At 40.0% G+C, this 27,465-nt stretch overlaps 1 protein-coding gene across 1 annotated transcript in view; it reads left to right on the top strand.

The window, feature by feature from the left end:
* Nucleotides 1-27,177, top strand: part of LOC126470607 (Hermansky-Pudlak syndrome 3 protein-like) — a 172,789-nt gene extending 145,612 nt beyond the window's left edge. The window contains exons 15-17 of the mRNA XM_050098560.1: nt 8,620-8,796; nt 11,743-11,854; nt 25,175-27,177. Coding sequence (XP_049954517.1) covers nt 8,620-8,796; nt 11,743-11,854; nt 25,175-25,356 — 471 coding nt within the window. The 3' untranslated portion in view covers nt 25,357-27,177. The remainder of the gene's footprint in view (nt 1-8,619; nt 8,797-11,742; nt 11,855-25,174) is intronic.
* Nucleotides 27,178-27,465: the final 288 nt, after the last annotated feature.

Below are 27,465 nucleotides of genomic sequence, written 5' to 3'. Positions count from 1 at the left end.
ATTAAACATCTCCGTAACGCTATCACGGTTACCAAATAACCCTGTGACGAAACGCGCCGCTCTTCTTTGGATCTTCTCTATCTCCTCCGTCAGACCGATCTGGTACGGATCCCACACTGATGAGCAATACTCAAGTATAGGTCGAACGAGTGTTTTGTAAGCCACCTCCTTTGTTGATGGACTACATTTTCTAAGCACTCTCCCAATGAATCTCAACCTGGTACCCGCCTTACCAACAATTAATTTTATATGATCATTCCACTTCAAATCGTTCCGCACGCATACTCCAAGATATTTTACAGAAGTAACTGCTACCAGTGTTTGTTCCGCTATCATATAATCATACAATAAAGGATCCTTCTTTCTATGTATTCGCAATACATTACATTTGTCTATGTTAAGGGTCAGTTGCCACTCCCTGCACCAAGTGCCTATCTGCTGCAGATCTTCCTGCATTTCGCTACAATTTTCTAATGCTGCAACTTCTCTGTATACTACAGCATCATCCGCGAAAAGCCGCATGGAACTTCCAACACTATCTACTAAGTCATTTATATATATTGTGAAAAGCAATGGTCCCATAACACTCCCCTGTGGCACGTCAGAGGTTACTTTAACGTCTGTAGACGTCTCTCCATTGATAACAACATGCTGTGTTCTGTTTGCTAAAAACTCTTCAATCCAGCCACACAGCTGGTCTGATATTCCGTAGGCTCTTACTTTGTTTATCAGGCGACAGTGTGGAGCTGTATCGAACGCCTTCCGGAAGTCAAGAAAAATAGCATCTACCTGGGAGCCTGTATCTAATATTTTCTGGGTCTCATGAACAAATAAGGCGAGTTGGGTCTCACACGATCGCTGTTTCCGGAATCTATGTTGATTCCTACATAGTAGATTCTGGGTTTCCAGAAATGACATGATACGCGTAGCAAAAAACATGTTCTAAAATTCTACAAGAGATCGACGTAAGAGATATAGGTCTATAGTTTTGCGCATCTGCTCGACGACCCTTCTTGAAGACTGGGACTATCTGTGCTCTTTTCCAATCATTTGGAACCCTCCGTTCCTCTAGAGACTTGCGGTACACGGCTGTTAGAAGGGGGGCAAGTTCTTTCGCGTAAATGGTTCAAATGGCTCTGAGCACTATGGGACTCAACTGCTGAGGTCATTAGTCCCCTAGAACTTAGAACTAGTTAAACCTAACTAACCTAAGGACATCACAAACATCCATGCCCAAGGCAGGATTCGAACCTGCGACCGTAGCGGTCTTGAGGTTCCAGACTGCAGCGCCTTTAACTGCACGGCCACTTTGGCCAGCCATTTATCAGTCCAGAGAACAGAGTGCCTTTTTTACACAGCTGATACAGCGTCATATTGTGTCTGCCACAGGTTGCAGGAACTTTTGGTAGTATGATATTTTCCCTAAGAAGGATTGCAACTGCTTCATGTTTGTTGGCCTGGGGAGCATGGCTATAGCTTCTACTTGTTTGTTGGTTGGTTGAATCCCTGTAGCAAAGAAAATGTGGCCCAAGAATTCAATTTATAGTTCAAAAAAACTGCACTTCTCTAAGCTGCACTTTAACTCAACTTCCTGCAAGACTTGGAACAAAGTTTCAAGGTTTGTTAAATGTTCTTCTGGCATGGATCCACTCATGAAGAGAGTGTGCTCCCTGCCGCCGTTGGATAAGCAGCTGCAGCAGCAAGTCGTATACTCCTAGCTCACTCATTTGTTACATAGTTTAATTCTTAATTTCTTTGCGTGTTTTTGGTACTTGCATTGTTTAATTCATAAGTTTCGGGCATATTATAGTATTTGAGAGTTGTAGCATCGCGTTTTAGTACCTGAATAGTGTAAATTCGCGTAGTCGTTTGTCTTCTGTTTTTGTTTTGAACGGCCAGTGCCGGTTGGTCACAGTTAGTGTACTCCCTGCCGCCGTTGGATAAGCAGCTGCAGCAGCAAGTCGTATACTCCTAGCTCACTCATTTGTTACATAGTTTAATTCTTCATTTCTTTGCGTGTTTTTGGTACTTGCATTGTTTAATTCATAAATTTCGGGCGTATTATAGTATTTGAGAGTTGTAGCATCGCGTTTTAGTACCTGAATAGTGTAAATTCGCATAGTTGTTTGTCTTCTGTTTTTGTTTTGAACGGCCAGTGTCGGTTGGTCACAGTTAGTGTGCTCCCTGCCGCCATTGGATAAGCAGCTGCAGCAGCAAGTCGTATACTCCTAGCTCACTCATTTGTTACATAGTTTAATTCTTAATTTCTTTGCGTGTTTTTGGTACTTGCATTGTTTAATTCATAAATTTCGGGCGTATTATAGTATTTGAGAGTTGTAGCATCGCGTTTTAGTACCTGAATAGTGTAAATTCGCATAGTCGTTTGTCTTCTGTTTTTGTTTTGAACGGCCAGTGTCGGTTGGTCACAGTTAGTGTGCTCCCTGCCGCCATTGGATAAGCAGCTGCAGCAGCAAGTCGTATACTCCTAGCTCACTCATTTGTTACATAGTTTAATTCTTAATTTCTTTGCGTGTTTTTGGTACTTGCATTGTTTAATTCATAAATTTCGGGCGTATTATAGTATTTGAGAGTTGTAGCATCGCGTTTTAGTACCTGAATAGTGTTTTTGGTACTTGCATTGTTTAATTCATAAATTTCGGGCCTATTATAGTATTTGAGAGTTGTAGCATCGCGTTTTAGTACCTGAATAGTGTAAATTCGCGTAGTCTCCTTCCGCCGCCGAGCAGTGACAGCAGTGCACAAGTAGCAGCATTACTGCATTTACTAGGCAATCTTGTATTTTAATAACCATTTAAATTTTGTCGATTTGTTTGCGCTCTCTGTAGATTAGTTCAGACGTTCTTTGCAAAATAGTTTTTAGCATGGATAGGGACTGCAACTGCTGTGTTCAGATGCAGGCTGAGTTGGCATCCCTTCGCTCCCAGCTTCAGGCAATGTTGGCTTCGGTCACACAGCTTGAGGCTCTTGCCAATGGGCATCACTGTGGGGTCCGGATGGGGGTTTGTCGGGGACGGTCAGCTCGTCCCACACATCCCCCGATCGGACTACGACTGTGGATGCCCGGGATACTGCCTGCATTGAGGCTGATCCCTCACCTGTGGTAGAGTGGGAGGTCGTCTCAAGGTGTGGCAGAGGGCGAAAGACATTCCGGAGGGCTGAACGGAAGGCCTCTCCAGTTTGTCTGACGAACCGGTTTCAGGCTCTGTCTCAGGCTGATACTGATCTTCGGCCTGACATGGCTGCTTGTCCTGTTCCAGAGGTTGCCCCTCAGTCTGCAAGATCCGGGCGGTCGCAGAGGGTGGGCTTATTGGTAGTTGGGAGCTCCAACGTCAGGTGCGTAATGGGGCCCCTTAGGGAAATGGCAGCAAGAGAGGGGAAGAAAACCAATGTGCACTCCGTGTGCATACCGGGGGGAGTCATTCCAGATGTGGAAAGGGTCCTTCCGGATGCCATGAAGGGTACAGGGTGCACCCATCTGCAGGTGGTCGCTCATGTCGGCACCAATGATGTGTGTCGCTATGGATCGGAGGAAATCCTCTCTGGCTTCCGGCGGCTATCTGATTTGGTGAAGACTGCCAGTCTCGCTAGCGGGATGAAAGCAGAGCTCACCATCTGCAGCATCGTCGACAGGACTGACTGCGGACCTTTGGTACAGAGCCGAGTGGAGGGTCTGAATCAGAGGCTGAGGCGGTTCTGCGACCGTGTGGGCTGCAGATTCCTCGACTTGCGCCATAGGGTGGTGGGGTTTCGGGTTCCGCTGGATAGGTCAGGAGTCCACTACACGCAACGAGCGGCTACACGGGTAGCAGGGGTTGTGTGGCGTGGGCTGGGCGGTTTTTTAGGTTAGATGGCCTTGGGCAAGTACAGAAAGGGCAACAGCCTCAACAGGTGCGGGGCAAAGTCAGGACATGCGGGAACCAAGCAGCAATCGGTATTGTAATTGTCAACTGTCGAAGCTGCGTTGGTAAAGTACCAGAACTTCAAGCGGTGATAGAAAGCACCGAAGCTGAAATCGTTATAGGTACAGAAAGCTGGCTTAAGCCAGAGATAAATTCTGCCGAAATTTTTACAAAGGTACAGACGGTGTTTAGAAAGGATAGATTGCATGCAACTGGTGGTGGAGTGTTCGTCGCTGTTAGTAGTAGTTTATCCTGTAGTGAAGTAGAAGTGGATAGTTCCTGTGAATTATTATGGGTGGAGGTTACACTCAACAACCGAGCTAGGTTAATAATTGGCTCCTTTTACCGACCTCCCAACTCAGCAGCATTAGTGGCAGAACAACTGAGAGAAAATTTGGAATACATTTCACACAAATTTTCTCAGCATGTTATAGTCTTAGGTGGAGATTTCAATTTACCGGATATAGACTGGGACACTCAGATGTTTAGGATGGGTGGTAGGGGCAGAGCATCGAGTGACATTATACTGAGTGCACTATCCGAAAATTACCTCGAGCAATTAAACAGAGAACCGACTCGTGGAGATAACATCTTGGACCTACTGATAACAAACAGACCCGAACTTTTCGACTCTTTAAGTGCAGAACAGGGAATCAGTGATCATAAGGCCATTGCAGCATCCCTGAATATTGAAGTTAATAGGAATATAAAAAAAGGGAGGAAGGTTTATCTGTTTAGCAAGAGTAATAGAAGGCAGATTTCAGACTACCTAACAGATCAAAACGAAAATTTCTGTTCCGACACTGACAATGTTGAGTGTTTATGGAAAAAGTTCAAGGCAATCGTAAAATGCGTTTTAGACAGGTACGTGCTGAGTAAAACTGTGAGGGACGGGAAAAACCCACCGTGGTACAACAACAAAGTTAGGAAACTACTGCGAAAGCAAAGAGAGCTTCACTCCAAGTTTAAACGCAGCCAAAACCTCTCAGACAAACAGAAGCTAAACGATGTCAAAGTTAGCATAAGGAGGGCTATGCGTGAAGCGTTCAGTGAATTCGAAAGTAAAATTCTATGTACCGACTTGACAGAAAATCCTAGGAAGTTCTGGTCTTACGTTAAATCAGTAAGTGGCTCGAAACAGCATATCCAGACACTCTGGAATGATGATGGCATTGAAACAGAGGATGACACGCGTAAAGCTGAAATATTAAACACCTTTTTCCAAAGCTGTTTCACAGAGGAAGACCGCACTGTAGTTCCTTCTCTAAATCCTCGCACAAACGAAAAAATGGCTGACATCGAAATAAGTGTCCAAGGAATAGAAAAGCAACTGGAATCACTCAATAGAGGAAAGTCCACTGGACCTGATGGGATACCAATTCGATTGTACACAGAGTACGCGAAAGAACTTGCCCCGTCTTCTAACAGCCATGTACCGCAAGTCTCTAGAGGGACGGAGGGTTCCAAATGATTGGAAAAGAGCACAGGTAGTCCCAGTCTTCAAGAAGGGTCGTCGAACAGATGCGCAAAACTATAGACCTATATCTCTGACGTCGATCTGTTGTAGAATTTTAGAACATGTTTTTTGCTCGAGTATCATGTCGTTTTTGGAAACCCAGAATCTACTATGTAGGAATCAACATGGATTCCGGAAACAGCGATCGTGTGAGACCCAACTCACTTTATTTGTTCATGAGACCCAGAAAATATTAGATACAGGCTCCCAGGTAGATGCTATTTTTCTTGACTTCCGGAAGGCGTTCGATACAGTTCCGCACTGTCGCCTGATAAACAAAGTAAGAGCCTACGGAATATCAGACCAGCTGTGTGGCTGGATTGAAGAGTTTTTAGCAAACAGAACACAGCATGTTGTTATCAATGGAGAGACGTCTACAGACATTAAAGTAACCTCTGGCGTGCCACAGGGGAGTGTTATGGGACCATTGCTTTTCACAATATATATAAATGACTTAGTAGATAGTGTCGGAAGTTCCATGCGGCTTTTCGCGGATGATGCTGTAGTATACAGAGAAGTTGCAGCATTAGAAAATTGTAGCGAAATGCAGGAAGATCTGCAGCGGATAGGCACTTGGTGCAGGGAGTGACAACTGTCCCTTAACATAGACAAATGTAATGTATTGCGAATACATAGAAAGAAGGATCCTTTATTGTATGATTATATGATAGCGGAACAAACAGTGGTAGCAGTTACTTCCGTAAAATATCTGGGAGTATGCGTGCGGAACGATTTGAAGTGGAATGATCATATAAAATTAATTGTTGGTAAGGCGGGTACCAGGTTGAGATTCATTGGGAGAGTGCTTAGAAAATGTAGTCCATCAACAAAGGAGGTGGCTTACAAAACACTCGTTCGACCTATACTTGAGTATTGCTCATCAGTGTGGGATCCGTACCAGATCGGTTTGACGGAGGAGATAGAGAAGATCCAAAGAAGAGCGGCGCGTTTCGTCACAGGGTTATTTGGTAACCGTGATAGCGTTACGGAGATGTTTAATAAACTCAAGTGGCAGACTCTGCAAGAGAGGCGATCTGCATCGCGGTGTAGATTGCTCGCCAGGTTTCGAGAGGGTGCGTTTCTGGATGAGGTATCGAATATATTGCTTCCCCCTACTTATACCTCCCGAGGAGATCACGAATGTAAAATTAGAGAGATTAGAGCGCGCACGGAGGCTTTCAGACAGTCGTTCTTCCTGCGAACCATACGCGACTGGAACAGGAAAGGGAGGTAATGACAGTGGCACGTAAAGTGCCCTCCGCCACACACCGTTGGGTGGCTTGCGGAGTATAAATGTAGATGTAGATGTAGATCCAAGTAGTTATGCAGATGACACATTCTGGAACAGCTGCTCCAAAAAATGTTGGAAGATTGCCAGTGCGCTGGCGATGCTGAAGACCACTCTTTTTAATTTAAAGAGGCTGTGGGGGGTATTTACCACTAGAATTTTTTGAGAGGTGTGGTCTGTAGGAAGCTGTAGATACACCTCAGCCAAGTCGATTTTGAAGAAGTACCTGCCCCCACTCAATTTTGTGAAGAGGTCCTCCAGCCAAGGAATGAGATAAGTGATCTGTTTGAAAGTTGACAGTCACTTTGAAGTCTCTACAGTGCCACAACTTCCCGGATGGTTTTTTGGCTACAACCAGCAACATGACCCACTCGCTGGATGTGACTGGTTCAATAACATCCAACTGGGCCAACCAGTCTATTTCCTCCTTGACCTAGATTCAAAGGGACTTTGGCACCTGGCAAGCCCTAAAAAATGCGGCTCCACCATATGCATGAGCATTATATGACCTTCGAATGATTTGGCTTTCCCCAATCTGGGAACAAAAACTTGATGTTAGGCCTTGCATAATGCGTATATTTCTTTATGTGGCTATCATCTGACACCAGGTTTACAGAATATTGGATTGAGAAGCCAAAACTTTAGAAGGCATACATGCCAAATACATTTTCTGTGATGTTACTATTTGATACTGTGTTGCTGCTGAGACAAGAGCTGCAGGAGAACAGCATGCTCTTGAACTTCAAACTGTTGCTGTTGTAGTCGGAGCCATTGTAATTGGAGCTGTTGTTGCCAAAGTTCCAGGGACTTGATGCACTGGGTATGAACATGTCACCATAAGCATGGTATGGTAAGAACTTGTCACCGCTTCAATGTCTGCTGCTGGTACAAATGTGTAACCCATAAACAAAGGCAAGTGTATCATTAGGAGTACATGGAAGAAACAACAGTAACGATAGCCAGAAAGTCAAAGTCCGAAAGCAGGATCGGTACCCAATAGCAGCTAAGCGTGAATGGTAGTTAGTCATGCAGCATACTAATAAGACTACTGTGCAGCTGCTTGCTTAGACCTGTGCTGTTATTGACTGAGGCCACGTGACCCATCACTGACACCTCTGGTGACAACTGTCTGTTGTTAGCTTTAAAACCTTCGAACTGCTACCGATTTTATCCACTGGCAGGGATATTGAACCAGTTCCAAAATTTAATGTAAAATTATATAATTTTCCTTGCAAATGTATAACTAGCTTGTAAAGAAAGAAAAGAGAAGATAAACTTACAGATAGTCACCTCTTCACTCATTCTTTTGTTTCCTATTGTGGTGGGTCATATTATACTCATTGAACTGCTTAAAGCTTGTCTGTTGTCACTTTGAACCTCATGCATAAAGTATATTAAGTGACTCAATTACAACTTAACATTAGGCAAAGCTTAAAGTTTACATTTAGCATCTGAAATGTGCTGCAATTCATGTTCTTTTGTACTTTGTATAATAGTCAGACACACTGGTGCATGGGCAAAGAACATCTGCTTCACCTATCCCTTTTGTAATATTTCTGCAGGGAAAGTAGCTAAGCATTTAGTTTTTATTTTTAATGAATCTCACCTCGATATTTCATATACAAGAATGAAATACTCATCAATTTTTAATTGTATATTATGTACAGTTTGTAGAGGAGTGGCTATAATTAGTCAGAACATATGTTTGGTATTATATTCTTGCTGCTTAAGAGTGAGCTATGCTATTTAAAAAATGATACTACAATATTCCCACTTTGTGTGGGCTCCAATTTTTGAGACCAATTGGACTTATTTCTCAGAGATAAAAGTATACGTTATTATGTCAAAGGTTCACATCTTCCCAGATTGTAAAAATATAATTTTGCATTTCATAGTGCCTTCTTTGCTCTGGGAAACTTCCAAAGGAGTGTGTTGTAGAAGTTTACCAATTTGTTCAAACACACCCACAACTTCATGGAAACCTCAGCCTCCAGGTCCTGTGTGTCTCAACAAAGGAAGCAACGAATGTTTTGCTGAATTTCTGTCCTCAAACACTGCTGCAGTTTGCCAAAGTAAGGTGGTTTTTAAATTATTTTATAATAATAATAATAATAATAATTACTTCACAAAATAGTGAGTAATAGATTATAGTAATAGTGAGTAATAGATTATACTATCTGATCAGAAGTACCCAGACATCCCTGTGTAACGCAGAATGACCACTAGATGTCAGAAAAAGTAGACCCACCAGTATAAAAGGCGGGAGGGAGTTGTCAATAGAGAAGCTGTTGTGTTGGCAGAAGAGTCAATACCATGTTGCTAGTGGAGGCCGAAATGCACGCGTTTTAGCTCACGCAGGCTGGTGTGAGGAGGGAAGAACTATATGGACGTGAGGTCTGGAACATGACAAGGAATGAGAATTCAGAAAGCGGACGTAATTAGTTTGATACTTAACTTTAATCCATTAATGATGAACGTCGCTCTTGACGGTACATGATTCATAATATTATCTGTTCAGATTATAGTAACTGATATGGCGCCTTGCTAGGTCATAGCAAATGATGTAGGGTGAAGGCTATGCTAAACTGTCGTCTCTGCAAATGAGAGCGTATGTAGACAGTGAACCATCGCTAGCAAAGTCGGCTGTACAACTGGGGCAAGTGCTAGGGAGTCTCTCTAGACTAGACCTGCCGTGTGGCGGCGCTTGGTCTGCAATCACTGATAGTGACGACACCCGGGTCCGACGTATACTAATGGACCGTGGCCGATTTAAAGGCTACCACCTAGCAAGTGTGGTGTCTGGCGGTGACACCACAGAAGCAATATCAACTGATTGGGTCCGTGAGGAGAGCTCAGTGATTTCGAACATGCACTAGTCATTGAATGTTACCTGAATAACAAATCCATCAGCAACATTTTGACCCTTCTAAAGCTACCCAAGTCTACTGTTAGTGATTTGATTGTGAAGTGGAAACACGAAGGAATAACTGCATCTAAACAAAGACCAAGTAGACCTCACGTACTGATGGGCAGGAACTGTTGAGCATTGTGGAGGGTGGTTGTAAAAATTCACATGAAATCAGCAGAAGGAATCGCTTATGAGTTCCAAAGTGCTGCCAGCAGTCCAACTAGCCCAATGAGTATGTGCAGGAAGTTAAAAAGAATTGGGCACAGTGGTTGAGCATCTCCTCATGAGCCACAAATTTCTGTAGGGAATGCTGAATGATGCTTCACATGGTGATTCCATTGGACAGTGGATGACTCTAAAAAAAGTGATTTTGCGTAATGAATCATGCTGTACCCTGTGGCAGTCCAGTAGAAGTGTTTTGGTTTGGCAAATGCTTGAACAACTTTACCTGCCATCATGTGTAATGTCAATAGTAAAATACGAAAGAGGTAGTGTTCCACTATAGAGGTGTTTATCTTGGTTAGGGTGTAGTCCCCTTATTGTGCTTAAGAAAACATCAAATGCAGAAGTATATTTTACAGCATTGTGTACTGTGAACAGTGGAGGAACAGTTTAGAGACAATACTGATTGTATCAGCATGCCAATGCAACATTGTGAGGCTATACTTTGTGGATATTAGCATTTCTGAAAAGGACTGGTCTGTCCAGAGTCCTGACCTGAACCTAATGGAACAACTCTGGGATGAGTTAGAACTTTGACTTCGCTCCAGACCCCAGCATTCAACATCATAACCTTCTCTTGATTTGGCTCTCAAGGAAGAATGGGCTGCCATTCCTCCACATGCATTCAGAAATCTCATTGAAAGTGATTCTAACAGAGTTCAAGCAGCAATAAGAGGAAAGTCTGGCTACACCACATATTAATGTCCACAAACAGGTGTCCAGATACTTCTGATCAGGTAGTGTATGTTTCTTTGAGTAAAGCTGAATTTCAACATTTTCAGAAGTATGTTTCAAAATGAGAGTGCCTCATGATTTGAACAGTTCATTTTTCAGCTGAATGTTCTATTTATTTACATACTATAATAAATAAATTTGTTGAGAATTTTGGAAGGAAACTGAAAAATAACTAAAAATACTGATATAAAGTTGCAAGTTTAGCATCACACTCTTATTTTGGACACCAAAGAAAGTTCATTTAGCATTTTTATGCATCACAGTTTAATAAATCAGTAATGAAATAGAACTGAAGGGAAAAAATGAGGCATTACTTTCACAATCATATTCACATTTTTTAAATGTCTTTCATTGTTAACAGTATGAGCTTGTTCCTGAGAATTAGCAGCTTTCACTCAGTTAATACTAGGCAGAAATCCAATCTGCATTTGGACCACATGCCATTGACTCTAGTGCAGAAAGGCATGCAGTATTCTGCTACATCCATTTTCAGTAAGCTACTACAAAAATGAAAATCACATCGCAGTAATCCAAACATTTTTAAGTTTAAACTGAAAAATTTCCTCATACCACATCCCTTCTATGCTGTTGGGGAGTTCCTGGATAAAAATTAAGCAAATTCATGTGTTATGTTGTTGATCATGCTAGTTTCTTACTTAGCAGCTTGTCATCTTCATATAATTGATGTAAATTTTGTCTTCTCTTTTATTAACATTTCTGATGCTAATTAGTGTACTGATTCATTCCATTATGTATATTTGCTCAGTTTTATCCTATGGATCTAGACATATAAAATAAGATAGTAAAATATTATTGCACAGTGACATACCTCTCTTCCATTCCTGGTAAGGGGACCAGAAAACAAATTGTAAATCATTTACCACCTCTCTCTCTTCAACACCTCACTGCTCCTTTACAAATAATATCTAGAATCCATGCAATTATATGCAAGTAAATTTTAAATATGTGCCTTGCCAGTGGATTTATACTTTGTGTCTTTTTCTTTTTTCCATGGAAAAATAAAGTTATTTCTGTGTAACAGCTCTTGTTATTTTAAGTGAATCTGAGATTTAACTTGTAAGTTTGTAAATAGCTGCTATAAGCTGAAGTGTTATACATCTGAATCACACTGAAACTGTGTCTCTGTTTACAGGACAGATATACTGTTGACAGTGAGTACAAACATTTGTTGTCATTGTTACACAAGAAAATCAGTGCATTGTCTGATGAGTTACTGAAGCCATACTACATGCGAGTAATGAATGGTAAGACTTCCAATACTAAATCATATGTTATTCTGTGTATGTATTCTCAAGTACCTGTCTCTTCATTATTACTCAACTGTAAGAATAATAAAGTAATTAAATCTTCACATGATGTGACATTGCAGCTTTCCCAGCATTACAAATATGCTTTTCAGGTTTGCCACTGGATAACTTTGTGATAAGTCCCACAATATTTCTTTGAATCAGCTGCTTGATATCTTCATGTAGTTGTGGTGGTTACTGCTGTGAAATGCAACTGGTAATATTCATTTATTGGGGTCATGCAGTGACAAAAGTAGAACTCATTGAGCTCCTTGTTGAAAACCACAGCAAGACCTTCAGAAAGTGCATCATGGGCAACAACTATGCTGCTGCCTGCTTCTAAAAACTGAATTAAACCTTTGCAGCATGCTGTGTTGGGTATATTGTCAGAGATTTTTGTTTCTCACATTTTAATTTACTGGCAGCCAGCACTTAATTGACTCCCACGTCCCTATTGAGGAAATTGTCTGCCATAAGGATATATATGGTTTACTTAATAATATAATTAATTCAGCTTTGAGCCATAGCGATGTCCAACAGCATAGTCATTGCCCATGGGGAATTTGCATAATGCTTATCTTCAGTTCCTAGCTGGGGTTACAGGGAGTGCTCTTTTTGTTCAGCCGTAAGAGCTTTTCCACATATCTCATTTCTGCTCATGGCCCTGATAAATTTGGATGCTGCTACAGAAATATAATCACTTGTGTCAATAGCAAATACCAGAACTATCTGAATATGTCAAACAGTCGCTTTGAACAAATATCATGGGGCTTATACAATTTTTTCTGGTGACAACTCGAGAAATGTATTTGCAACTGTTAACCTGATGTTACAGCATGAACTTTTCATATGTAGTTATGTTGGAGGTTTTTCCATTATTTGGTGTCCTGCATCTGTTGCCAGTATAGTGATGTTAATTTTGATGTGAATTTGTTTGGCAGTTCATGGATTTATTAAAAATGTCAGATCTGTTTGTTAGTTATTTAAATACAGTACACAGTTATATATGGCTTAGCATTCCATAGATTAAGTATTTATATGACTGTCTGTGTTGATTTTGCAAGGAATATGGAACGCACAGGTTCCAGATTGACAGGCACTTGAGACTTTGATAAATTTTTTTTAGGTGCACAGTATTTGGCAAAAATTATAAGCAGAATCTCAAGCCACACTATGGTTCTCATTCCACATTAGGTTATTGATTTTTTTTTCATGCTTCTGGAAATATCTACTTTTGATCTTAAGGAAGTAGTAACGAACAACTTCCACAAAATCTGATATGAAAACAATGCAGAACTCCCATAGTGCTAGCAAGTGTTCAAAGTGAGGGTGATGGCTTCAGTGGCAAAATACTGGAATCATAATCAGAACGGTCTCAGTTTGTATCCTAGTTAGGATGCCTAATTTACACCTTGTGTGGTTTCCTCAGGTAGGGTTACAACAAAGTTTGTCCAGAGGTTTGCCATTACAGTCATTTGTTGCTGAATGCTGGGTAATTTCCATGATACTGATGCTGCATATACAAACTTTTTAATTTTAGTAATCATGATGTTGGATATCTTCACATTTGTTTCTGCTCAACAGTTTCATTGTATGCCTTTACTCTGAACAACAGTTGGTCAATATATTTCCTCTTCTATGTTAGAAGAGAAGTATCATCAACATACCTGAAATCATTTATGTTCCATTCTCCAAGTTTCATTCCTTTGTCTGTCATATTGAAGCCTGTTCATCACCTGAGTGAGCACTGTATAGTATACAGCACTGTCATACCTAGTCAGGTGCAGTGGAGGGCAGCTGCACCTGGTGTGAAGGAGCTCCATAATTTTGGAAGTATAACTATTATGTGTGGCCAATGAGATGTTTTCTGATTGTTCTATAGATGTATTTTTTTTTAAATGCAAGTAATTGTCTCCTTTAATTTGATCTCCAAAAATACCTGGACCAATGAACATATCACTAATCATTACAGACACTACATTGATACATAAAAGTAACCCTGAAATTATTTTCCACTGGACCATGTGGATTGTAATGCAACCATGAATGGTTATTAAGTGTGTTATTGATTCCATCCTGTTCAAAGGTGGCTTCAGCATGATTATTATTTATCCAGTGACAAAATTCAAGCCACAAAGCACAGTTTCTGATGTAAAGATGTTGCTTCCACTTAAGGTGAATGGGGTACAAACTTCCTCTCCTTCTAAGTACTTCACTATCAAAAGGGTGTTAAACTGTACACTTCCCTTTACAAGTTTTCTGTACGTAATGCTCATCATACATTTGGTTGCAAGTTATCAATATATGTAGAAAGTTTCTGCATGCTAGTTATAGGACTAACTTACACAATCGTAATAATATGCATACACATATTGTTACAAAGTCTTTTGTGATGGAGTTCTTAAATAAAAAGTTCTTGGTTTACTTGCTACATCAGTTTCAGGTAAAGTACTGAGCGTTTGATGACTGCCTCCAAAATCTTCATCAGGAGCTAAGTTTTCTATGCTATTTCTGTGTAGGTAGAAACACAGTTTATGATAACTTGAACTGACGGTAACATAGAGACTGACAGAACAAAACAAAAAACAGACAGTTCTGGAGATGAATCACAGTAGAGATCATGAAGTGAACTAACAACCATCACAAGTCCAGAGCATAGCTAAGTTATCTAAAGCATATACAACCATCCAAGGAGAAAAATCCAATTGCAAATGCAATTCAGTCGTGTGTAACTAAGAATTAAGTGACTGGTGAGAGATTGGCTGCAATTGCTGGGCTGTGGTATATTGGTAAACACTCATCAGGGGGTGGTGCCACCTCACATGCTTGCCACCACAGCCACACCCTCTGCAGCCGCAAGTAGCGTCTGTCACCAGGAACCTGACTATCTCTGATGACAGGCTACACAGGAATCCAAATCACTCTCAGATAATAAATCTCTCCCCACTTTAATCGGCATATAGGACCGAAAGTGGCCCAGCTTCTGCCAACTTTGCCATGGGAAAGGAGAGAGAAATGTACAAATGCCTGTCAAAGACACCTTCAGAGGGCCATTATCGTGTTTGGCTGGGGTGGTAGATGGTGCCATCTGTGAGAGTCCTGGCTGATCAACAGAGTCTGGGGAGCAGCTTAGGCCACCAAATTACGTTGTCATCATTAGTTTGCACATCTGCATGTTGGAGGTCCTGACCATCTGTTCAGTTTCTGAATTGAATATGGGATAGAAAGGAATGGTGGTCGGGTGCTCACTGTCATTGTACTGACAAAAATTCTGAGGGACATTGTCAGAAACTAAAGTGGAAGGGAACTCTGTATCACAGATATGACGCCCAGCGCATGGATGGTAGTTGCTGTTGTAATTTAGCCATCCATATGACATATGGAAAGCTAGAGAGGGCATCAACAACAAGCAACTACATCACCCCCTAATGGACCAGCAAAATCAACATGTGCCCTATGCCAGAGCCAGTCAGGCTGTAGCCAAGGGTTGAACCTCTGCTTTGGGGCAGACTGGTTGTTGGTGCAGACATGGCACTTCCGTGCAGTGCATTCATTGATGGCATCAATCTCAGGCCAATACACATGATGCCACACTATTTCCTTCATTTTGCACGTTCCCCAATGTGCAATGTGGAGGAGTTGCACTATGCGTGGGCGGAGCATGAGAGGAACTACCACTTGGCATTCAGTATCATCCATACCCAACAAAATAACCCCCTTGATAACATTAAGCATTTGCCATAAGGAAAAATACGTGCATCATTCCAGATCAACATCCTTAGGCAAATGCTCTGGCCAACTCCACCGTACAGCAGACACCACCTTGTAGAGAAACAGCTCACAGACAGTCTCTGCTGCTACTTTGTACACCATAATTAGAAATCCATCGACAGTGTGTTGCTGGTTTGTGTTTAAGGCAAAACAAAGGGCCTCATGCCTATCAAATTCAGCATATGAGCCACATGTCAACCAGGAAAGTGCGTCCACTTTAGAGTGCTGCATGGTGGACTGATGCATCAGCAGCAAGTGTCAAATGCATGCCATAATGGAATATAGCTAAAAGCGAAACAAGGTGCCAGCCTAAGGCACTATTTAAGTTGCATAAAAGCTTTCTGGGATGCCTCTGACCACACTTATTTAATGCCTTCTTTACACAATTGAATGAGCAAATGTGAAATATGGGTCACATTCGGAATAAAATTGGTGTAGTAATTTACTGTGTCAAGGAACGACTGTAGTTCTTTGAGGTTCTTAGGAGCCAGTAAGTCAGTGATTGTTGCCACATGATTCTGCATCAGAGTGAGCCCATCTTGACTTAATATATGACCCAAGTACTTGACACTCAGCACAAAGAAACTACATTTGTCAAGCCAACAGCACAGATCGTGGGCTTGGAGCCACTCAAGCAACATCCGTAGAATTCACAGGTGCTGCTCTCACATAGCCCCAGTAAGTAACAAAAGTCTAAATAATTAACACAGTTGGGGATACCATGGATGAGTTGCACAAAATTTCTTTGAAATATCATGGGAGCACTTGCGACCCCAAATGGCAACTAAAAACTGTTTTGTCTGATTATGTACAGGTAACTGAAAGTAGACATTGGCAAGATCTATCTTTGAAAAATATTGGCCCCACAGCCAATTTAGCCAACAATTCCTCCTGTCGAGGAAGTGGATACAAATTGACATTTGCTTGAGCATTAACGATAGACTTAAAATCAACACAAATGCGAAGTGAGCCATTATGTTTCTGAACCACGACCCAGGATGTAGCCCACTGGCTCAATGATACTGGTGGTAGAACACCCATACTTTGCAACATATCTAGTTCTGCTTTAACTTGCTCGCACGTGGTGAAAGGCACCGGAAGAGCCCTACAGAACTTAGACACTACCCATTGCCTTAAGGAAGTTTGGGCCTGGAACTCTGTTGCACAAACCAATGTTGGTTCAAATGGCTGCTTAAATTGTACACACAACATACCAAGTTCCTTGAATGGGATCGCAGGTGAAACTAAATTAACCTGGTCTTGAATTTGAAAACACAAAATCGTAAAAGCATCTATGCCAAAAACATTAGTCATCATCCAAGAATTTACTATGAACAAGATTAGTTGCTGAGCAATATTTTTATACTTAGCTTGGTCAACTGTCTGACCCTGCAACAGGATTGACTGGGCATTGTATGTCACCACTTTGCACTTAGGAGATTACAGCTATGGAGAGCCAGTGCACTGGTGTGTGTCCTCATTAATCAGAAAAATGTTCACACTTGTGTCCAACTGGAAATCTGCATTGTCCAGTTACAACACAAGACATTGCATTTCACCTGTTGCTGCCATGGGCATCAACAAGATAGCATGGAGCATGCTGACGGCAAAAGTTGACAATGCACACCAGCTGAAGCAGACACTTGTGAGGTGCTTCGATTTGCACCATGCAAAACAGATGTCACTAGTAGGGCAGTAAAGTCAGTTGTGCTGCGGTCCACCATATGGACACGATTTGAGGGCTTGAATGTAACTTCCTGGCAGATTAAAAGGGTGTGTGCCGGACCAAGACTCGAACTCGGGACCTTTGCCTTACGTGGGCAAGTGCTCTGGAAGTTTCATATCAGCGCACACTTCACTGCAGAGTGGAAATTTCATTCTGGCTTGAATGTTTTTGGTGTCTGCCAGTGAGGAGGAGGAGGAGGAAAACATCGAATGAGCCTCTGCTCACTTGAGGACATGCAAGTGGCGGACAAAGAGCTTCCGTTTGTGCACATATGCTGACAATGAGGCTGAGGAATTGCTAACTTCTGCACTAACTATTGAATCGGTGTTGCTGGACTACTGGAGAAATGGGTGCTCTGTAAATGAGATAATGACCTTGATTGGAAGTCATCAGGTGATCATGGAGCACATTGCAACTTAAATTACTAACAACATCAACACCTGAGGAATCGTGAAACTGAGCTTGTGTTGACACAGTTACTTCATGAGCTTTGGCAGTTTTTAACACATCACTCATGTTGGGATCAGAAACTTCTAAAGTTTTCACATGAACATCGTGATCTAGAGTGAGATGTATAATAACATCATGGATTAAGGAGTCCGCATCCATTATAGGTAATGTCACACTTGCATGCCAAGCATTTTATGTCATCAGCCCATGCTGCATAGGATTGTTTACATTGCTTAAAGCATTGGTTGAACTTGAACTTAGACGTAATTACTTAACTTTGGTGTCAGTAATAGTCAGTCAGCAAAACCACGAACATGAGAAAAAGCCCAACTACTGGGATGAAATGATAATTAACCCCTTCAGTCCTGAATTATTTTAAAAATAGAAAAAAAAAGATTTGCACTTTATCATGTCTATATGGACCTATTTATTGTATATTCGAGCAAAATTTCAATATGTCATACTTGGTTTAAAAAATGAAATGTTGTCCAATAAATTAGACATTGGGTCTTGGAGGTGTTGATAATGTGAAATAAGAAGTCTGTAGTTACAAATTATACAGCAATGTTTATTGTGCAGAATCTTTTCAAGGGTGTAATTCTTTTATAAAATACAGGAATCTGTACGTTAAATTAATAATTTTAACTACTGGTATTATGATTTACAGAACAGTTAATAAGTTGAACACTTACAGAAGACAGTTTTCTTTACATTCATTTTGTATGAAAGGCCACAAAGCAATTTGCATCTTTTTTTAGGCAAAGGTGAACATCACATTTTGAACAGATTATTTTTGATTTCTCTTGACATGGTGTGTTTCTGCATCTACCTCCATCTTTGTGTTGATCTACCACTGGGAGATGATTAATACCATCGTATTGTACATTTGATTGAGATCGCCTCTCTGCTCTGGATCTTTCCTGTTGAGTCTCTTTTCCAGGTTCTTCACTGCCTTCTCTTTGTGTTTGTCCCTGCTCTCACAAGACTTTCAGCTACACTCATTCGAAAATGCAGTAAGTTGAATACTTTGTTGTCTTGAATTTTTTTCACCGAACAGTGTTTTCAATATTCTAACCAGCTGTTGACCAAAGCAAAATCAACAGCATGCTTCAGCATTCTTAGAGTACATTTTCTGAGTGTAATAAAGATTCTGTACAGTCCAATCAGCTGATCAAACAAGTCTACTCCACCCATTGATTCATTGTACAATTTAACAACTTCAGGGCGCTTGATTTTTAACGTATGATCTTGAGGTTTTGTCCCATCGTTCAACAGTGTCTTCTTTACCTATTCCAACAAAATTTGAACAGAATATCACAGTTCTGTTATCAAGCCACTTTGCCAGGACTACATTATTGTCTCTACTGACAATCTGGTCAGAAAATCCTCTCTCCTTCTTTCTGATATCTTAGTCATTTATCAACGTAGGAGAAGAAAACTTGTTTACACGAACTGTTCCAGCAGCAAAAATTTTTCTTTGTTTATATACTTGAAGAAGCGATAAGAAGAGAAGTAATTGTCAAAATATAGCTTGTGTCCTTCACTTTTTATTCTGTCACACAAATGGAGAACAACAGACGCACCTAAACTGAATAGTTTCTTGTTCTGTTCATCAAGCTCAGTCGCACTACCCTGATATATTAGGAAGCCGTAAGCAACACCAGATCTCCCAGCCAAAACAAATATTTTAATGGCTTGCCTTTCACATACTGCTTGATTGAAAGCTGACCTTTGAATGGAACCATCTGTTCATCAGTACATAAATATTCTTCAAGGGAGAGCTCTAAACACCTTCCTCTGAAAACATTGTACAAAGGTTGAACTTTATACAATTTGCCACTTGAGTTTGCAGGGCATTCCAAATTGTTGACAATATGCAGAGCATTTCACAACTGGAAAAACCTAGAATAGAATCTAAGAATAAACCTATTCCAACAAACTTGTCCCAGTAAAATCTCACTCAAGGAAATTTCAAGTTTCCTATCGCTATATGCAGGCCAATGAGTGCTTTTATTTCATCTGGGTTAGTTGGTTTGAAATTTGTATAACCAGACTGTAATGCATGTATATTTGTCTTTCTCGAAAACATTTCCCATTCTTGCTCAGTTACATATTTCATAAAGTAACAGACAGGTTCTTCTTCAATTTCTTGATCAATATAGCACTGATTCTCAAAATGAATAGGAGGAGGTGATCAAGGGTGAGGTCTATACTTTATTTCTTCTTTCCTAGTGTGATAGTCATATCTGGTTCACTATTACATACAGTCCCTGCAGGTGCAGTTAGCTCATGTGGCTCTTTGTCACCTTCTAGGCCATTATGAACTGACGCTACCTCCACTGCACCTTCTGTGAATTCAAATTGTGTCACCAACAAATCATCTTTCACTGTCATTTTCTCACTTCTTATCATTGGAGTTGTGGAAACAGCACCTGGAATATTTTCAAGATGGTCTTTGTCATTGGAAATATTGATTTCGATATCAGAAACATCTCCTGCTGTTAAGAGGTCCAGGATCTCCTTGATGTGGTCTGGATTTGTTGTGTCATATACCTTCCTGTGATCTACAAACAAAAACCGAGTTTTAGCAAACTATCATGTATGTTACAGATGAAAATGTCATAAAATACAAAGCTAATCACTGGATACCACCGATAAAATAATTTATTAGCTAATATATTATGCTATGAATCCAAAGAGAAATGCAACATTAATTGAAAGAACATTATAAGACAATAGTAGATTGAAAACAACCATAATATTAATTCCTTCACTGCAGCTTATTGGGAAAAAAATATTACTGCCGAATCCTGATGTCCAGAATTTTGGAAGATGTAATTTAGTGTTGTAATAGCTCAATTATGTTCATAATCTTGCATCTCTTACAATCAACGCAATCTCTACAGATGGCTCTTACCCAATATATTTTTTTTGAGCACCTGAAGATGTGTATATTGCAGCATTTAACACGTAAATATGACTTATCTGGAGTATTTCACAAAGGGTCCGCCATCTTGATTGTTTTTCGATGTAGTACACAGTTCCAGCAACAGAGGGCAGCAAGAGGCATGGAACTTAATGTGAGAGATATCCAGTAAACAGGCAACAGGGTTTCAATGGTGAATGAAATTGATTACTGTTACAAAATATGTATAAAAGTCAGTGTCCAATATATTGGACGCCAGGTCTGAAAGTGTTAAATTGAGACCCTAAGCTTTCGACGGGCATTGATGTACATCAACGGGGACAGTTGAAAATGTGTGCCCTGACAGGGACTCGAACCCAGGATCTCCTGCTTACATGGCAGGTGCTCTATCCATCTGAGCCACTGAGGGCACAGAGAATAGGATGACTGCAGGGATTTGGCCCTTGCATGCTCCCCATGAAACCCACATTCCCAACTTAATGTCCATACGCTACATTCGTAGTGCCCCTGCCCATTACACTCATTACTCGCGGCAGACAATCTTACCAAGTCCCGTAAGAGTTTGGGCAATGCATGTTCATCCAGCACAGAAGAAGAAGGTCAATGGCCGGTTAGCCTTAAATATATGAAGATGGTATCTGTTCTTTTGGACATGTCCGAAAGACATGGCTGGTTAACCTTAAATATATGAAGATGGTATCTGTTCTTTCAGACATGGCACACATTTTCAACTGTCCCCATTGATGTATATCAACACCTGTCAACAGCTTAGGGTCTTGATCTAATTATCATTTCATTCTAAGAGAGTTGCATGGTCACCGATGGTATCTGTTCTTTCGGACATGTCCGAAAGAACAGATACCATCTTCATATAAACAACTAGGATTCGAGAATGGGTGTAATTTTTGCAGTGCTTCTTATGGTTTACCACTAGAAGACAGTAAGAACGCACATTGACACGTGGGGTCAGTTATTTGACTTGCCTTGCAGTGAAGAACAAAATGATGTAAATAAATTACTACTTTTATGCTGTCAGTTGAAAGCTCGTAAAAAAAAGTTTTGATCTGGAATGACTCGTATAAAAAAGTGGTGATGGTATTCTTCAACAGCAACAAGAGCAGCGCCAGCAGCAACACTGCCATCATAGAGACCATAAAACATATGCCATATATACTGTACATATTCTGCATCAGTGAAAATTACCATATTTTTTGTAATTATTTGCACAATCAAATAATTACCTGATGCGTCACTCCAGTATACTCTCTCATATAGTGTTGTAATGAACAAGAGTCAGCATCAAAACCAATACTTGGTTTAGTGGCAGCGAAGGTACGAGTGCATAGATGGAGTAAAAGAGGACAGATATGTTAGATAGGAACTAGTGAAAAAGCCTGTGTACCTAACAATTTCAGCATTTAATGACTGATAGTTTAGTCTTCATCACAAATTTTATTTTCCTTAGACATGATGTGTTTCTCTATAATGTGTCATGTCAAAGGAAAACAAAATTAAAACTTTGATAAGTTTTTTGTATTTATCATTGAATGCTGAACAGAATATTGTTGCCTACCTCTGGAAGGAATTTGTATATTACACCATTAAGAACATGACATGCGTCTTTCATGGAAACAATTCAGACTAAAACATGTCTATTTTAATCTTTTTTCCCCAAAATGCTTGTTTCCATCAGGGACAGCATGTGTTTCTGGAGTTAGTGCACTCAAAAGAAAGGCTATTATTAGCCAGTATATTCAGGTACAGGGACACAGCAGACAGACAGACCCATCGAGAACCTATTCTGACCTTGAGCTGATTGTTGCCAGTAATGATTAGCAGTCTGTCCAGCACCTGGGGTGTTACTCAGTAGGAGACTAGTAGCTATACAAGGTGATTCCATAATGATGTCACAAACTTTCAGGGATGATGGAGATGGTTAAATGTACCAATTTGAGGTAAGAGACTGAGTCAAAAGTTATAAGCAAAAAACATTCTGGTACCTCTGACAGTGTACCTCTTCTCCTGCAAGCTCTTTGCTTTCTATTTTTTGGAAGGAGGTAATATGTACAAAAAAAAAAGTCCAATAAATGTAGGCTCTAAAGTGTATATGGAAACTTAGGAGCTATGAGAACTTGTTCATCTATGCCACTATGAAAACACATCTCTTCTGCTGAACAAGTGCTGATAGCTGGAAGGTATTCATTTTAGAGCCTATATTTACTGGACATTATTCTTTGGTTTGGTCCATACTACCCCCTCCCAAAATATAGCAAAGCAAAGAGCTTGCAGTAGAAGTAGTCCACTGTCAGAGGTAACAGAACAATATTCGGTTATAACTTTCGACCAGGTCATTTCCAGACTAGGGCCCCTTATCTCAAATTGAAAACCCTTCTTCATCATCCCTGAAAGCTTGTAACATGATCAAGGAATCATATTATCTGTGTCACACCTGACTGCAGATTGTCAGTTCCCCACATGTTAATGAGAGAGGGTTTTTTTTATGCGTGAAGAAAGGATATATCATCACTATTCAATGGAGAAAAATTTTGTTTAGGTATTTGTTGTCAGAACTTAAACAGAAGGAAGCAAACAGGCTCACAAATTAGAGCTCATTACTGAACTCTAAGCTTCTGGAACATTTAGAATTCCTTTGTTAGTGGAAACAGGCACACAGAAACTGGAGAAAAGAGTAGGTGAAGGTTCTGGAGGAAAGGAAAATTAATCCATCTACAGACCAACAGTAGCAGAAAAGGGAAAATGTGTGGCAAGAGTCTAAAGGTCAATATGTTTTGTTGCTTTTTCTGTAAAATTAATTATTACATTGTGAATGGTATTCTGTACCACTCACCAGAGTAATGAAGTTTATGGAAATCCCAATGTTTCAGTCAATACTTATTTCCTTCAATAATTTCCTTATTCCTCCTCTTCCTCTTCTTGTCTCAGTACTGAAACTCATATGATGAAGTTGCTGAACTCATTAGCAACAGAGGTATTTATTGAAGCAGCTGTGGGCGCCCTGTCCTTGTCAGCATTAAGTTTTGCTCTTGAAAGATTCTGCTTCTTGTATTTGTTAAAGAGATTAATGAAATACACAATTGACTAGCTAACCATTAAACTGTTAAATCATAGTCTAGGTCATCTACTTAGCACAACTATATTTCTGCTTACTTACAATGGGGCACCTAAAAGAAACTGAACATTTTTAAAGCACACATCTTTAATCCCCCTTAGTACTCTCCACTTGCATTAATACACTTTTATCTATTTTATTCTATTTTTCAAAACATTATTTACTTTCAACTTTTGTGATGCATTACATCATCTCTGTTGTTTTTTTTCGTCACCTCAGCAGCATTAGCAAAATGCTTTCCGTTCATGTCTCTTTTAACATGACAAGCTTTCTTGGAGTGAGGCAAACTTGAAGTCCTCCACTTACGTGATTGTTGCTTTAATTCAGGATCGTAAGCATTGCATCAAGTTTTGTCACCTGTGATAAATTTTGAAAAAAAGTTCGGATCACTTTGGGACTCTTCTTTCAAAGCGCAGCATACTCCAATGCAACCTTGTTTTTGTTCAGCAGTCAGCAGTCGTTGCACGAATTTGGCAGCCACCCTTTTCATTTCCAAATCTTCTGTCACAATTCACTGCACTGAGCTCAAAGTCACTCCCAACAGCTCCAGAATTTCCTCAGTGGTCTGCCATCAATCTGCGTTGATGATTGCACAAATGTTTTCAACATTTTCATGTGTTCAAGCTGTGGAGGGACAACCACAACAAGATTTGTCATCAGTTGACATTTCACCATTTTTGAAATGGGAAAACCACTCGAACATTTGAGCTTTCCCCTTAGCATCGTCCTTATATGCCGTTTTTAACATTTCAAGAATTTCTGTTCCACTTTCTCTGAGCAGAATTTCACTGCTGCATGCTTGTCACAAAAATCAGCCATTACACGAACGACAATCATAGAAAACATTTGTCATTGTAAACTCCGCCAAAACTAGTCCTGGCCTTCTCCAGTGACAGCACCAGGTTTACTGACTCTGGAATGTGTGCGCTATGTGCTCCTAGCAGCAAAATGTCGTACTACAAAAACTCTGTCCACCAAAAAATCAGTTTGTTTTCTTTTAGGTGTGAGCTAACATAGATAATTGTATTAATTCCATCAGTTATCTAGTTGTTGCCATTTGTAATTACTATACACAGTTACCATAATTTGTTTTTTACCAGACAGCTAGAAACTTGAAAGAATATGTGCTGTTTTACAATGGCACTGATCTTTAATATGATATTACATAATTTCATGTCATACATAAGATTATACTGTGTCTTTGATGAATATAGAATGTATGCATCCTATTATTTTCATTTCTCAATGTGTGAAATATTTTGATTTCTGTTTCAGAAATTTTAACGTACTTGGCCCAGACATATCCATTGGAATCTCTATGCCAAATGTTACCTGCTGGAACAGAGTCTCAGTATGCTAGTTTTATCCACATGGGCCAACAAGTAACACATGCCAATCACATCAGATCACTTATAATGATTACTGGCCGACAGCTGTTAGGAACTCTGAAGTTATGAACTTTTATGTACCTTCCAGCGTTTTCTTTCCCACTATTGTATTTATTATTTAAGTTTGCAATATGATATTTACATTTCAGGTATTTAACTGAAAATACCGTCTAGTGGCAGGTCTAGTGCATTATAAGGCTGTGAAATTATGCCTGTATTAGTTGTAAAACAGTGTATGAATAAGTTTATAAACAGTTTACAAACATTATAGCAATTGTAGCATCATATTGGACTGCCACATCTATAAAACATAATATATAAGCCAAGGGCCTTCCACCATTGTGTTCCTTTTTATTCTATTGACTGCAAGATTTTGCACCACTATTAGTATTTTAAAAGCAACATATCACTTTTTGGTATTTCTTAAAAATTTTACAGTACTCAAAAGTTATTACATGTATGGTAAATGAACTGTAACTGGTAGAATTATATTTTATAAAGAAGCCCACTGTGAGCTCAGACATAGCAGGAGCTATTCTTGATCACTTGATAACATAAAGCCATTTTCAAATCCAAAGAGCTTTTTAAGCAGTATGTAGAGTGCAGCAGTCACAGAAAATGCCTTTGTGGACATGAGCTACAGTTTGCTATTATTATTATTGTTAAGTTTCTTGCCTTAGGAAAAAATGGAGGATGCCTGTGAAATAATTTACAGATGTCTAAAACAAAGTAGTGAGTGATACTTTTTCTGTTGTTAAATTAGGTGATGAGAAATGTGGTAGTTAGTGTTATAAATATGCACGATGATTACTGAGCATCATGTGCTCTGATGGGTGGTGAAAGTGAATATAAAACATACTGAATTCAGCGTCATATTATACCATCCACATCCGAACTAGACAGCAAAAGACTTCTGTAGAAAATAGTTGCACAATGCACAATTGCTGTCAGTGAATAACTTCTGAGCCATAAAAAACAGTAATAAATTGGACAGTACTGGAAAGTAGCTTGTTTCTCTCTCTCTCTCTCTCTCTCTCTCTCTCTCAGACATAATACAGTTGTGCTGCCACTTTGGTCAGGGCAGATGGTAAGTACAATTATGCACTTGTGTTTCTAAGTAATTAATGTTCTTTGCAGTAGAAATATATCAGTGTGGAATTCATTTAAATATAGAGTGGGAAAAACAGAAGTGAAAAATAGGACAGTGTGTTTTAATTTACGGTATTGGTAAATAGCCTGATAACAATTGTACAGTATACTAAGGATAAATCTCAAAAAATTTAAGGAAAGCTTTTATGAAGATGAAAGCCTTCATTTTAGTGCCAAGAGAGGGAGAGAGGAGATTAAACTCATCATTTCGTTTAACAAATGTCAGGGCTTTAGGAATGTTTGTTAATGCAAATTTGTAACATTTGTGACTTTTTTATAGAAGCAAAATGCATTAAAATCATCAAAATTGCAGTTAAATATCGAAATCATACAAGGCTTTGCTTCTTTAGCAGTGGAAGGAAGTGACATTTTTCACAAACTGTGAAAGTTGATCATCATCTAGTAACACAAAATGCAGAAAGAAAGAAAAAGGCAGACACTGTTACCATTACTTGAGCAAATGCGTCATGGAAGTGTTTTGAGTGCAACTCATTCACTACAGTATGAGAAACAATCCCATTTAGAACATGCAGGAAAAAACCAACAATGAATACTGTCATGCTGCACCATAAAGCATGTATGCCATGGCTCACATACTAGGGAAGTGGACATATGTAATTATCAAAATGAGAAACACCACCTATCAATCTTACAAATAATGTGACACTTGAAGCATTAAGACAAAGGATTAAAAAATAAAGAACCTCTCTCCCCCCCTTCTCCCTCTCCCTCTCCCTCCCTCCCTCCCTCTCTCCCCCTCCCTCCCCCCCCCCTCCCCCCCCCCCCCTCTCTCTCTCTCTCTCTCTCTCTCTCTCTCTCTCTCTCTCTCTCTCTCTCTCTCTCTCTCTCTCTCTCTCTCAATATTGATTATGTTAACACTTCTCATAAATTCCAGCAATGAAACATGAACACCATTATGTTTCCCTCATTCCCAGTAAATCATACACTTGGGTTGTTTGGGCATTGAAGTATATCTTGAGTGTTGATTTTAGACCAATGTGAGAGGTACATAACTGTGTACCATTTAAA

Source organism: Schistocerca serialis, chromosome 3 (assembly GCF_023864345.2).
Source record: "Schistocerca serialis cubense isolate TAMUIC-IGC-003099 chromosome 3, iqSchSeri2.2, whole genome shotgun sequence".
Lineage (NCBI taxonomy): Eukaryota > Metazoa > Arthropoda > Insecta > Orthoptera > Acrididae > Schistocerca > Schistocerca serialis.
This window is presented reverse-complemented; position numbering and strand designations above follow the sequence as displayed.